The sequence below is a fragment of the Terrapene carolina genome, unplaced genomic scaffold (assembly GCF_002925995.2).
Source record: "Terrapene carolina triunguis isolate 2854851 unplaced genomic scaffold, T_m_triunguis-2.0 Scaffold461, whole genome shotgun sequence".
Taxonomy (NCBI): domain Eukaryota; kingdom Metazoa; phylum Chordata; order Testudines; family Emydidae; genus Terrapene; species Terrapene triunguis.
In genome coordinates, this window is record NW_020664812.1 from 1,618,799 (window position 1) to 1,632,755 (window position 13,957).

Sequence of the window (13,957 nt, forward strand, 5' to 3'; positions counted from 1 at the left end):
GTGTGTTCCACTCTATGCATCTGAAGAAGTGGGATGTAGCCCATGAAAGCTTATGCTGAAATAAATTTGTTAGTCTCTAAGATGCCACAAGTACTCCTGTTCTTTTTGCGGATACAGACTAACACGGCTGCTACTTTGTAACCTGTCTTTTCCTGCACTCTCATCCCCTGTATTTTGTCTAGATTCATCAGCTGCAAGAACCTCAGAGCTGGCCATGTCTCAGTGCCGGGGGAGCCATTCCTGTGCAGCATTACGTGCAGCCGTTCCCCAGCTGCCCCGCCCCAGAGGTAGTTGCATCTCAGCACCTGGTGAGCCGTCCCAGTGCAGTGTTACGTGCGGCTGTTCCCAAGTTACCCTAATCCAGACCTGGCTGCATCTCAGTGACGGGTAGGGTGACCAGATGTCCCAATTTTATAGGGACAGTCCTGATTTTGGGGGCTTTTTCTTATATAAGCTCCTATTGCCCCCCACCCCCGTCCCGATTTTTCACACTTGTTGTCTGGTCATCCTAGGGCTGGGCAAGCTGTCGCCATGTGGTGTTATGTGTGGCTGTTCCCTGGCTGCCCTACCCCAGATGTGGCTGCATCACAGCACCAGGTGCGCTGTCCCGTCCAGTGTTACGTACAGCCATTCCCCAGCAGCCATGGTCTGGTGGTGGCTGCGTCTCAGCACTGGCTGGGTACTCCCCATGCGGTTAGTAGTGCTGAATTGACTGGCTATATCTGCCTCAGCTGACTGCTGTTTTTCAGGATGGCAGGAAGTGTGCAGGGTGGAGACGGGAAATGGGGGGGCAGGTTGGGGGGGGCCAGCACCACGGAGTCCACACGCCTTACAGAGGTGAGCAGCGAAGCAAACACACGTGCAACTCGCCAGCCCATACGAACGTGGGGGAACAGCAGGAAAGAGGATACACACGCCGGGCAGGGGTGAGAGCCTGGGGGACAGCTGGGGCTGGTAGGGTGGGGTATCGGGGGGGCACAGGTTGGTGGGGTTATGGAGGGTGTGTGGGGAAGGGGTACAGGCCAAAGGGGTGAGCTGGGGGGGAGGGGTACAGGCTGTAGGGGTATGATTAGTGGAGCAGGGGCTGAAGCAGCCAGGGGACCTGTGGGGAAGGAGTATAGCTGGGGAGGGTTGACGTGAGCTAGGGGGTTACGGGCAGCTGGCAGGGGGTGGCTGGGCTCAGGGTCAGCTGGGGGGTATCAGTAGGGCAGGGGCTGCGGCTGGGGGAGGGAGTAGCTGTGATGTGGGGGTTACAGCCCCTCCCCACATTCTCCTCTCTCCCAGGTCCCAGCACATCCTAGCCCTCCCCACACACACACACACACGGTCCTTGCCATGCTGCTTCCCCTGCTGCTCTGCCTCCTGCCCAGTGCCCTGCTGCCCCCCGTCGCCTCCACGAGGGCCCGGAACTCCATGTCCAAGAAGTGCAGCCACCTGCAGTACTGGCACCAGAAGGCCCAGGCCTGCGTCCCCTGTGAGACCGGCCTCGCAAACCATGTCCCACTGCACGGTGAGTGGGGGGGGGGAGCAGAGAGGGCTCACCAGGGGGCACCATGCTGTGGGGCGGGGGGCTCACCAGGGGACGCCATGCTGTGGGGCGGGGGGCTCGGTAGGGAGCGCTGCAGTGTGGGGCGGGTGGTCAGCAGGGGGCCCCAGGGTGCAGGGTAGGGGGGCATCATGCTGCAGAGAGCAGGGCAGGGGGCTCTGTATGGGGCACTGTGCTGTGGGGCAGGTGGTCAGCTGGGGACCCTGGGGGGTGGGGTGCAGGGTGTGGGTCCGGGGGCTCTGACTCACTCCACGGTCTCCCCAGGACTGGAGTTCACTGTGAACTGCGGCATGAGGGACACAGGCGGCCGCTTCGCAACTCCCAGCCAGGAGTGTCCCTCCAAATCCTTCAACGATGGGCGATTCCTGCTGTGCCAGCCCTGTTCCCAGTGCCCGCCCGGCACCGAGCTCAGCCCCTGCACCCGCCTACAGGATGCCCGGTGCTGCCCCCCCGGGTACGGCAGGGACCCACCTTGGCTAGAGCAGGGGCTGGGAGTCAGGGTGCTGGGTTCAATCCCTGGGCCTGGGAGGGGAGTGGGGCCTAGTGGTTAGAGAGCTTGGGGGCCTGGGCACCAGGACACCTGGGTTCTCTACATGGCGGGAGGCGGGGGGAAAGGGGCGCTGCTCTTTCCCCTGTTTGACAAGGCTGCTCTCGGCTCCGCAGGCAGCGGCGGGGGCCGGATGGGAGGTGCCGGCCCCGGTGCTGCTTCCCTGCCGAGCAGTGTCACCCTGCGCTCCTGGCTAACATCGACTGCAACAGAACAGCGGAGGTAGGTGCCAGGGGGGGCGCTGGGAGCCAGGACTCCTGGGTTCTATTCGGACTTGGGCGGGGGGTGTCACGTGTTCATTCCCTATTGCATGGCTCTGCCTTTCAGGCTCCCGGTGCCGAGTCTCCTGCCTCCCTCCCCCCGTGCTGGCCTGGGGCCTCCCCTAGGTCCTCCACTTGGCTTCGGTCTTCAGAGGTACCGGGGGGCTCTGGCCACGCCCCAGGCTCTGCTTCGGCCCCCACCTCTGGGACCCCTGGAGGGCCCGAATCCTGCAGCGACACGGCAGGTACGTGGGGTCTGCAGCACCCCCTGCTGGGGCAGACCGGGGCTGGAGTCACAGAGAGCTCCCCCCACACCCTGTGCCCACAGTGCCCCCTGCTGGCCACGGCCAGAGTAGCCAGGCGCTGTTCCCATGACCCACTGCCGCCCCCATTGCAGGCTACGGTGGTTATGTCGCTGTTCTGGTGCTGCTGCTGCTGCTGCTGCTGCTGGCTGGGGCCTTCGCTCTCATTGTCTGGACACAGCGTGGCTGGTGCCCCCACCAGGGTGAGTAGCCAGCCAGCCCCACGGCTGCCCATGCTGGAATAGACCCCCAACTCCATCAAGCCCCTCCCCCTGCTGAGAGCCCCCCCACAGAGCAGGTCCCACCCACTGCCCATCAGGCTCCTCCCCCATCCCCCACTCCCATTTTCATTGAACTCCTGAGGCAGAGGCTGGGAGGAGCCTGCCCCCCTTGGGAAGGGGCAGGGTCTGCTCTGTTCTGGGAGGAGCTCCTTGGAAGAGTGGGCGGGGCCTGCCCCCAGGGAAGGGCTGTTCTAAGCACTAGAAGCCCGTATCCTGGGGGCAATGCTCCTTGGACAGCAGGTGGGGCCTAGCCCGGGGGGGGAGGGGGGGGTGCATGTTTGAAGCTCTGCTCCATGAGCAGTGGGCAGGGTTCTGGTAGCTGTTCAGTGCTCCCCTCGGGCTGGGGGTCCAGGGCCCCAACCCTCACCTCCTCCTTCTGCCCCTCCAGCCTCCAGCCCCATGGCTAAGCCCCATCTGCTGCTTCACCCCCAGCGTGCAGAGGAGACAGCTGGCACCATAGCACCCACCACTGGCCCTGCAGGTAGGTGTGGCTCCCTTCCCCCTACACCCACCCTTCCCCATGTCCTAGCTCACCCCCACTCTGTGCCCCATAGGCCTGTGGGGGGCACCACTGCAGCACCTGCTGGACGACGCGGACGTGCTGGAGGAGCTGATCATGCTGCTGGACCCCGAGGGCAAGGCTGGGGGGGGCACCCGGCACCTGGCCGCCCGCTACGGCCTCTCAGCCACCTGGATTGACTATGCCTATTCCCTGCGCAGCACACGCAGCCCCCTGCGTGCCACCCTAGAGACAGTGGCTGCTCGCCAGCCCGATGCCACACTGGGGCAGCTGGCCGGGCTGCTGGCTGCTATGGGGCGCAAGGATGCCCTACAGGTGCTGGAAGGGGTGCAGGTGGGGGTGTGAGCTGCCTGCCTGCCTGGACTGACACGCAACCCCCCACTCAGACCCCCTGCCAACCACAGGAAGGAAACAAGCCAGGACCTTGTTCACGCTGCCCTCCACTCTCTAGCTGCGCCACCTCACTGCTACAGCCCCCCTCCCCATGGCCAGGGTGGGGGGGCAGGCCACTGGGGTTCCCGTCTATACTCCTCGACAAGAATCACAGAGCGCAGGGCAGCTGGGGTCTCAGCTGCTAGCCTCTCCCTGAGGGGGTGTACACCAAGAACCATCAAGGAGTGTAGGTACAGTGAAGACCAGGACACCTGGGTTCCCAGGTGGCTGGGGGCAGATGTTAGAGCAGGCCTGGCAACTACACTGGAGGAGGGTTGAGGGTCAATCAGCCAGAGGGGCTGCCCTCCCCAACCTAGTCTCAGAGCCCCTGGTGCAGCCAGTCTCATCAAAGGCCAGCAGGAGGCACCAAAGCCACATTGGAGACCTTGACACTGCCCCCCCGCCCAGGAGACAGTAACTGATACAGGACAGGAGCATCTGGATAATGGCCACACTGCAGCAACCCGGGGGACAGCTCGCCCAGCACTGAGATGCAGCCACCTCTGGGGTGGGGAACAGCTGCACATGCCACATGGGGCCAGTCCCTGCAATGAACCTGGCCCAAGCAGCAGGCACAACCCTGAAGGTGTCTAGGGAGTGAGCGGACGCTGCCCCATGGAATGCTGCCTGGAGGCACAAGACTAGGGAGGAACAGAAATAGGTCCCACCCCCCTCAGCCAGCATCCTCCTCCTGGTGTTAATGGTGACTTTGGCCAGAGCCAGGAGGTGGCAGCGGGGGAAGCAGCAGGGAGCTGTGGCTACCCCAGGCCTGAGCCAATGGAAAAGAGGAGGCCCTTCTGCAGAGCAGGGGCAGGAGGGAAGAGCTGGTGCAGGCCTTTTCCAGCAGGGGGCAGTGTGCCCAGACCCCATTTCCCCCCACCCATGTCAGCATCCCCCCTTCCCCTGGCACTGACCCGAGGAAGAGCGCAGCATGTGAAAATGGCCATTTATTTAAAATTATACCAACGGGGCGGGGCCAGGGGCGCAGGGCTGACTCACCGCTTTAAATAAAAAAGTGCATAGAAAATAAACAGGTTTAGAAACATCTGTACAAATATCTACAGGGTTGGGGGGCCACTGGGGGGCCTGCCCTGGCCCCCCGCCCCCCACTCACACCCTCCCCGTACAAAAAGGAAAGCAGCCCCCAGGCCAGAGCTGGGAGTCCAGACTCAGGAGGTGGGGGCTGGGCAAACACACACACACCTCGTGCCTCTGCTAGTGCAGATCAGCAGGGGGGTCATTGTGCTCCCCTGCTCTGGGGCAAACCCCACTAGCCCAGCCCACATGGGGGGCTCTGAAAAAGGGGGCAAGACCATGTTCCCCAAGGGGCCTGCCCCAAGTCAAGTCTTGCTCCTCCCCGCCCGGGAAAGTGGGGCAATTGAGGGGCAGGAGCCACAAGCTGCCCTGGAACTGGGGGTGGGCGGGGGGAAAGGGGGAGATCACAGCAGAGGAGTCTGGGGCACCAGGCCCTGCCCCCAGCACTGACGCTAGGGGCCCTTCCTCCCCAGGCCAGTGTCTGGGGGTGTCGAGCAGTTGGGCTCCCTTGCCCCCCAAAAGCCCAGCACTGGGCTGCTGGGGGCCTGGAAGAGGAGAGGATCAGGGGGAGGTAGCAGGAAACCAGGGGGCTCTGGAGAGGGCCCTGATCCCAGCTCCCAAAGGCGGGCGCCCCAGATAGAGCAGCAGGTGCTAGTTGAGGAACCGGCGGCAGCGCTTGGCCCCGCAGTTGCAGGGCAGCTTGGAGCCGGCGTCCTCGATGGGGAACTTGTAGTCGTAGGTGAGCTCCTCGCCGCGGAAGATGCGCCGCAGGGCGAAGATCACGATGTGCTTCTGCCCCTCCACGTGGATGACGCGCGAGTAGCAGTTGGGCTCGCACGAGTGGTTGATGAAGCGGGCAGCGTTGCCGTGCATCGTGGCGTCCACCACGTCGAAGTCGTCAATGCGGAACATGTAGCAGCCGATGCCCTGCAGGGGGCGGGGGGGGGGGAGAGAATGGGTCGCAGGGCGCCCCATGGCCGCTGCTGGGTCTCCGAGCCAGCAACCCCCCCGGCCACCAGCCTCCACCCAGCCACCCATCTCCTGCCCCCAGCACCAGCACCCAGCAGCCCTCCCCAGCCACTCCTCCCCACCCCTCGGCGCCCCCTCTCCTGCCCCCTGAAGCAACCCCTCCTGATCCGGCAACCCACCCCCAGCAACCCCCTGGCCACCAGCCCCCACCCAGCTGCCCCTCCCCTGCCCCCAGCATCCCCTCCCCAAGGCAGCAACCCACCCCCAGCAACCCATCCCCCCAGCCGACAACCTGCCGCTCCTGCCCCCACAAGCTGGCAACCCACTCCCTGCAACCCCCACAGCCCCAGCCTCCACCCACCTGACCCCCAGCACCAACCCCCACAGAGCAGCTCCCCTCCTGCCCTCAGCAACTATGGACCAGCCCCCCAGCAGTGCCGACAACCTCCCCCCAGCACCACCATCCCTCACCCCCCAGATAGAGCCTTTCGCAGCAAAGCTCCCCCAGCCCAGCCCCCCCGCACCTTGCCATCGTAGTACTTCTCGCGCTTGTCGGTCAGCACTGAGCGGATGACGATGCCAGAGTACTCAATGACCATCTCGCCCGCATCAATGGTGCGTTTGCAGAACAGCCCACGCCCGTGGATGGCCGACCTGAGGGGGACACAAGGTCAGCGCTGGAGCCAGACCTGGGTTCACAGGCAGCACATGGGGTGGGGGGGCAGGCAGCGCGAGCCAAGCAGCGAGCATCCCCAGGGCAAACGGAGCAGGGTGAGTGGGGGCACCAGCTGTAGCCAGATGCCCATCTCTGCCCCCCTGTACATGCCGTGTAAGAGCGGGGCCATATGCCAGGGCTTGGGATTGGCTGGGGCCATTACCTGTACACGCCCACAGCCTCCTTGGAAGTTCTCTTGAGGTGCCGGAAGCGCATGGCCATGGGCAGCTCCAGGCTGGTGGCTCGTCTGGGGAGAGCAGGAGACAGAACGGATCAGAACCGAACCCGCCCGGGCACAGAACCCAGGAGTCCTGGCTCCTAGCCCCCAATCCCCTCCCAGAGCTGGGCCCAGAACCTAGGAGTTCTGGCTCCCAGCCCCCTGGCTCTAATCACTAGCCCCCCTGCCCCATCCTCACCCCTCCCAGAGCCAGGCACAGAACCCAGGAGTCCTGGCTCCCAGCCCCTCCCCAAGCCAGGGAGGGAACCCAGGCATCCTGGCTCCCTGCACCATTACCTGGTGGATTTCAGCTGCACCTCATCCTCCTCCTCATCATAGGTGCCGCCCTCGGGCAATGTGCGGTGCTGCGACGCCAGGAAGTTGAACATGTCAAAGGTGCATTTCCTGGGGGGGGGGGAGGGGGGCGGGAAAGCAGGATTAAAGCACCATTGACCCCTCCCCTATTCCCAACCACATCCCTGCCTGGATCAATCCTGAACCCCCCACCAACCCCCATCCCGTTCCTGACAGACCCCTCACCCTCCTACCGGCCAGGTCGCCAGCGCCAGCCCCACCCCCAGGCTGGATTCCCAGTTCGAGGTGTCTCCCCCGCCCCCCGTGACCGGACCTGCCCCACTCAAGTACACGTCTCCTCAGCCCCACCTGACGTAGATCTCGGCGCGGGCGCAGCCATTGGGGTTCAGGGGCAGCGGTTCCTCCTCCTCCTCGTGCTGGTGGTAGCGGAACTTGTACTTGTGGCAGGACTTGGCGCCGTGCAGCTGCTCCACCAGGAAGGTGACAGCGTCGTGGTGCATGCCCAGCAAGCGCACCCCGTTCATGCCTGGGGAGACCAGCCATCAGAGACCAGCATAGCCATGAGCCCTGCCCCCTCCCCAGGAGTCCTGGCTCCCAGCCCCTTTCCCCCACCCCCGCTCTAACCACGAGCCCCACTCCTGCCCAGAACCAGGGAGAGAACCCAGGAGTCCTGGCTCCCAGCTCTGCCCGCTCTAACCACTATACCCCACTGCACTCCCAGAAGTCCTGGCTCCCAGCCCCCCTGCTCTAGTCCACAAGACCCCAGGCTAAGGCTCCCCACACTCACCAGCAAATGACAGGTGCTTGAGGCGGGCATTGGCTCGTGCCTCCTGCACCTTCTCAATCACGGCCTTCCAGGCACCTGGGGAAAGAGCAGGGGAGAGCATAAGCCCCTGGGCTGCCTGGCACTCCCACAGCCCCATGTCCTGCCCCTCCCTGCCCCTGAGCCAGCCAGTCCTCTCCCTTGGGGACTGCTCAGAGCCAGCGCCCCCTTGGAAGGGAAAGGTCCCGTGTCCCATGCGCCCACCCACACCCGTACCATCGATGCTGTCCGCCTGCACGCTGAGCCCATCCTCACTGCTGATCTCGAAACGTAGGTGCGGCTGGCTCTTGGGTGGCGCCTCGTTCTCCTTATCCTCACAGTACAAGGTGTCCTCGTCAGAGCTCGACAGCTCCCCTGGGGGCAGAGAGTGAGAATGGGGTAGGGCAGAGGACAGCTGGCCCTGGCTCATGTCTCCACGACACCTTCCACAATGAGGGACGGGCACCCTGCTCCAATCCCAGGCCCCACTCTGCCCCCCAGCCAAGCCCTGCAGCACGGCATCCCCCCAACCTCCTCAGAGCATGGCACGATGCCCCAACCTCCCCACAGCACCCGCTCCCTCTGCCTTGCTCCTCGTGGCACAGCGCCCCCTCATCCCGCTGCACAGCCCCATGCTGCCCGCCCAGGCGATACCTGTGTAGCGATGCCACGTGGGCTCTGGCAGAGGCTCCAGGCTGGGATCCGGCATGCGGGGGCTGCACTCTGGGGCCAGAGAGGGATCCGAGGGTGACCTGCAGGGGGCAGTCAGAGGGAGCTCAGCACACATGGGCCACTGGCCAGGAAGATGGGACAGGGTGGGGGGCCGGCAGGGCTCACACTCACCCTGTGCTGCCCCCATCGCTCAGCTCCGCCTGCTCCTTCAGTGCCACCAGCTCCAGGACGCTCTTCACCGAGGGGGTCTTCATCCGCACCCGGCCGGGCCTGCAACGCCAGCATAGCAGTGGGCTTAGGGGGCAGGCAGTGGCAGCTGTGGGTTGGGACTAAGGGGCCCTGGCAGAGCGGGGCAGGTTGTGGGGAGCCCAGGGATGGGATAGGAGGGGGCTGTGGGTTGAGATTGAGGGGTACCAGCAGAGCTTGGGGGGGCAGGGCTGAGGCACCCCGTGACACACAGCTGACACGCCCTTACAGAGAGACATGCGCTGGGCGGCCGTGTCCCAGCGTGCACTGCTCCCCACAGCTTGGGGGTGGGGTCACCTACCCGGGGCCCTGCGGGGGGCCGGCGAAACCGTTCCTGCTCTGGCTGTCGGGGGCACCAGCTGGCGACGCAGGGGGCAGCGGCTCCTCATCTTCCTCCAGCTTGGGCCTCTTGGGGGGGGGCACCAGCGACGGCAGAAACCCTCTTGGCACTGCTGGGGAACTGGTGGGGGTGCGGCTGGGGCGGGGGGACAGGCAGGTGGAGCAGACCTGAGTTGAGGGCCAAGCGCTGCAGCAGGCAGGGCTGGGACAGTCCCAGCGAGGGCGTGACCAGGGCCGAGGGGCCCAGGGTGAGCTGCCCCCCAGCACCTGATGGCTGCAGCACATTCACCATGGGCACCATGCTGAGAACTGGCGCTCGGATGGTCCAGGTGGGCACTGGGCTCCTGGCCACGCCCAGCGGGGCCGCGGCGCGGAAGATCACTGTGCCCAGGCTGGCTGGGGGCTGCGGGGGTAGAGCCGGGCCTGGCTTGGCAGGGGTGCCCGACCCCTCCAGGCCACCCCCAGCCGGCGCCTCCTCCCCACCCTGCATCTTGACAAACACCTGCCCCAGCTTGTTGACCAGGATGACCTTGGAGCCAGGCTTGGGGGGAGCGGGCGCCTCGGGGCCCAGCACCCGGACGCCCGGGCTGCCTGGCACCCAGCCCAAGGCACGGGCCGGCTCAGGCGCGGGGCCTGCCTCGCTGCCATTCACGCTGGGCTCCGGGGCCTTGCCCTCGCCCAGGTTCTTCAGCACGAAGTCCACGATCTCCGAGGGCAGGTCCTCAGGTGGGGGGGCAGGGCCAGCCGACCCCTGCTCCGCTCCTGGCTCCACCCGCTTGCCATTGGCACCCCGCCCCTCACCCTCCCCATCATCCACCCCATCCAGCTGGTCGATGTGGGGCAGCTGCAGGTCCAGTGGGTACGGCGCCATGTCCAGGTCCCGTGTGACCACGGTGGGGGGGAAGCGGAAGTAGCGCCTGGTGCCCCCAGCCCCTTCTTCCTCCTCATCTTCGTCGCTGGGGCCAGCCAGGGGCAGGCCGGGCGAGGAGCAGGGCCCCCGCCCCTCGCCCCCCTCGTGGAAGGTCTCGTCCAGCAGGCTGTCGTCGAACTCCAGGTCCGAGACGTTGAGCTCATCGAAGGCCAGTTCAGGGGGCAGTGCCGGGGGGGAGGTAGGTGGGCCGGGCCTGGCTGAGGTAGGGGGGTGCTGTGGGCTGCTCCCTGGGGGAGCGGCTCCTGCCCTGAGAGAGGTGGGGCCCGGCGGCCGAGTCCTGGCGAGGCGTGGGGGGGAGGGGGCCCGGCGGGGGGGCGGGCGCGGTGAGAGGGGGCTGTGGCGCCGGTGGCGGCGCAGTGGTGTGAAGTCCGGGTCACCCACTGTCAGGATGTGGTGGGCCATGGACGACGTGCTGCCTGGGAGGGGAGACGAGGGATTAGACGCTGGCACCGGGTGGGGGGGGGCCCCCGCATGCCCCTCCCAGACAGGATCAGACCACCAGCCTCCAGAAAATAACACCCTCCCCATCCCAAACCCCACACAGCGCATCCCAGAATCCCTTGGGCCACAGCCCTTCCCCCCCCACACACACAGTGTTTGTCTCCCAGAATCCTTTGAGAGGCTGGGCCACGAGCAGCAGCCCACCCTTCTCCCTCCCCTCATAGGGCAGCCGGCCCTGCCCCTCAGGGCCAGGCAAGGGCACTTACCGGGTGACGGCAGCGGCCGGGAGGAGACCCCAGCCAGGGGCCGGCGCGTCGGCGAGTAGTTGGGCACTTTGATGCGGGCTCCGGCCAGGGAGCGGGGCACAGAGGCGGTGGCCGACTCAGGGGGAGGCAGGGGCCCCGGGTTGCGGGAAGGTGAGTGGCACTCTGGTGTCAGCATGGCAGGTGCTGCGCCCAGGAGGTGCAGGTCCCCGAGGTGAGAGTCTGAAATGGGAGCAAAGACAACATGCTAGCTAGAGCAGGGAGCCCCGACTGCACGGCCCTGGAGACAGCACCGGGACATGCGCCTGGCACGGAGATGCAGCCACCTCTGGGGCAGGGCTGCTGGGGAACAGCTGCACATAATGCCGCACTTTGAGCTGAAAGGAGTCTCCCCTATCTGCAGCAGCCGTGGGTCTTTTATCCTCTGCCAGGGTGAGAGGATGGCTCCCAGATAGGACATAGGGGCTGGTGCACCAAGGTCAGCCCCGACCCCGAGGGAGGGAGCGCCCCGCCCAGAACAGGCCTGGCTTGTGCAGGGCCCACAGAGCTCCCTTGTGTAGTGGCAGAGTGCCCCCCACTCAAACCCAACAGGGTCAGGCCCCCCCCCACCTCACCCCTCACCTGTGGCAGGACTGTGCGCGATGGTCTGGTTCTCCTCCTGCCCCCCGAGCAGGTCTGGCTCCTTCTGGCTCAGCTGGGGCCGGCACTCCAGGATTCGGCACTTGTACCAGCAGCGCCTCCGGGCATCTACCGTGCTCCAGTACAGCCGGGTGCACCTGGCAGGAGAGGGCAGCTGGTGAGCTGCCAGAGCATGGCCATGGGGGCCCTGGCACCGCCCAGAGCCACCTGAGCTCTGTGACAACACAAGCCAGAGACCCCACCCCAAGCCCAGCCGCAGGTGTCTGGCTAAAGCACCTCCCCGAAAGGTGGCTGGGCCAGGTTGCTGCACCATGCCCTGGACACTTCTCCCACTGGCTGCCCCCTCCCGGATGGTGCAGCCAGTGAGTGCAATGTGCCTGCCAGGGCACCGTCCCACGGGCTGGACGCCTGTGCTCCAAGCAGGAGCGGCCAGACGGGTCTCCACGTTGGCTCAGACGGTGCTGGGTCAGCACCATACGCGTCCGCGCCACCCTTCCCTCGGGCTGCTAGTTCAACCCTCCCGTGGCCACTCCAGCATGGCCCCAGCCGCCCGCTTGGCCCCCCAAAGAGGGGAATGGGGGGCTGGAAATTGGAGTGGGATACACAGGCAGCCCCAGGGCGGGGGGAGGGGGGGCACCTCTGTAGCACACACACTGCATGGCAGGGAGCCGGGGAAGCCCCGCACCAGGGGCCAGATACTCACTGGTAGCCGACAGGGAAGAGACGTCCCTCGCACTCCGACAGGTCCGTCAGCAGCCCCAGACTGTCGATCTTGATGGAACCTAGAATAGGAGACAAGGTGAGGGTGTCCGCACACACCTGGGGCCAGATGAGAGCTGGCGTCCCGTGGAGGGGGAGGCCACATGCCCCATTCCCCACCCCCAGTCAGCCAGTCCTCTGCTCTGGGGCCAGATGAGAGCCGGCGCTCCCTAGAAGGGAGAAGCCCCCCGCACTCACCAATCATCATGTTGACGGTGTCGGGTTCGAGGCCAACCATGAATTTCCTCTTGAAGCTGATGCCCTCGAAGTCCACGTAGACCCGGCGCAGCACGTCGAACCCGTCCTCGGTGACAATCTCCTGGGGTGGGTGGGGGGGGACGGGTCAGCAGCTGGGCAGTGCGCCCTTGCCTGGGAGCAGTTTAGCAGGGACCCCCCGCCAGGGCCAGCCTAGCCAGAGGGACCCCCCAAACACACCATGGGGCCCCAGCCCTCAATCTCCAGTGGGGGTAGCGCCTCATAGCCCAACCTGCCTGGCTCGCAACCTATAGCCCTGCCCCACAGGTGCCCCCGGCATGGCTCCTCACCGTCCCATCCAGCAGGTCCGTGTGCTTCTGGCAGAAAACCTTCTTGTCCTCCTGGAAGGTGCAGCGGCGCAGGCGGGCGCACATGAAGTGGTAATTGCTGAGACAGGCCGACAGGCAGCAGCCCACCGTGGCGCCAGTGCGCTGGCAGTGCTCGCAGCGCTGGGGGCACAGCAGGGGTAAGGGGGCAGTGCTCGCAGCCTGGCCTGTGCCAGTGCAGAGGGGAAACAGTCCCCCCGGCCCCCCCCCCCCCCCCCCCCCCCCCCCCCCCCCCCCCCCCCCAAAAAAGTCTCAGCCCTAGCCCCCCCCGGCAGACAGGCCCCCATCACCCACCTCAATGGGAGAGCCACAGTCCTCACCCGCTCCGCTCCCCCAGGCCATAGCCCTGCCAGCACCTCAGCCCTGCCCCCTCACCCAGCCAGGGCCGATTCCCTTCCTGCAGGGCCCTGCCCCCTCACCATCTGGCGCCCCCGCACCACGGCGGCGTGCACGTTCTTCAGGGACCCATCGTTCTCCTCAAAGACCTCAGCCGACCAGATGGCGCAGTTGACGTGGGTCCACTCATTCTGGCCGATGTACAGGAGCCGCCCCGCATCCTGGGGAGGGGTGAAGAGCGAGGGGTCAGGGTCAGCACCACCAGCCAGCAGGGGGGAGCAAAGGGCAAAAAAGGGGTTCTGTCCCAGCCCCTGCTACTTTAACCATTAGCCCCCCACTTCCCCCACCCCGAGCAGGGGACTGAACCCAGGTGTCAGAGCCCCACAGGCCACGCTCCCTTGGATCCCCAGTGACCCAAGGCCATGCATTCGAGGGCGGAGGACTCCCCCAGCCCTGGCGCAGGCCAGGCCTTACCTTGGAGGGGGCATCCCCGTACTGGAGGCACAGGGCGCACTGACGTTTGTCCTCAGCGCCGCTGCCCAGCCCCTGCTTCGCCAGCACCACCTCCTGGTCCTTCCCACCTGCAGGGAGAGGGGTAAGAGCTGCTGGGGCGGAGACCCGATGGCGGGGCAGGGGATGGGGCGGGTAGGAGAGAGGCCCTAGCAACACACATGAAGAGGGATCACTGAGTTCCTTCTTACCCACCCAGCAGCTGGCCCAACTCCCAGCCTCCACTCCCCCAATCTAACCCCACTCCTCTCCCAGAGCCAGAGCCAGAACCCAGGACCTGGCTCCCAGCCGCCACCCCC

The 13,957-nt window shown here is 65.9% G+C and overlaps 2 protein-coding genes across 2 annotated transcripts in view; one reads left to right on the forward strand and one right to left on the reverse strand.

The window, feature by feature from the left end:
- The first annotated feature begins 1,313 nt into the window (after nt 1–1,313).
- IGFLR1 (IGF like family receptor 1) lies at nt 1,314–3,824 on the forward strand. The gene is made up of 7 exons (XM_029913113.1): nt 1,314–1,510; nt 1,811–2,000; nt 2,210–2,315; nt 2,421–2,598; nt 2,751–2,858; nt 3,325–3,417; nt 3,491–3,824. The coding sequence occupies exons 1-7, from the start codon at nt 1,336–1,338 to the stop codon at nt 3,799–3,801; spliced, it is 1,161 nt and encodes a 386-aa protein (XP_029768973.1). The 5' UTR covers nt 1,314–1,335; the 3' UTR covers nt 3,802–3,824.
- Nucleotides 3,808–13,957, reverse strand: part of KMT2B (lysine methyltransferase 2B) — a 29,544-nt gene continuing 19,394 nt past the window's right edge. The window contains 18 exon segments of the mRNA XM_029913120.1: nt 3,808–5,850; nt 6,417–6,546; nt 6,771–6,854; nt 7,122–7,229; nt 7,488–7,665; nt 7,927–8,001; nt 8,179–8,316; nt 8,596–8,693; nt 8,785–8,883; nt 9,161–9,298; nt 9,300–10,545; nt 10,837–11,055; nt 11,455–11,609; nt 12,176–12,254; nt 12,430–12,550; nt 12,777–12,935; nt 13,232–13,369; nt 13,623–13,833. Coding sequence (XP_029768980.1) covers nt 5,575–5,850; nt 6,417–6,546; nt 6,771–6,854; nt 7,122–7,229; nt 7,488–7,665; nt 7,927–8,001; nt 8,179–8,316; nt 8,596–8,693; nt 8,785–8,883; nt 9,161–9,298; nt 9,300–10,545; nt 10,837–11,055; nt 11,455–11,609; nt 12,176–12,254; nt 12,430–12,550; nt 12,777–12,935; nt 13,232–13,369; nt 13,623–13,833 — 3,652 coding nt within the window. The 3' untranslated portion in view covers nt 3,808–5,574.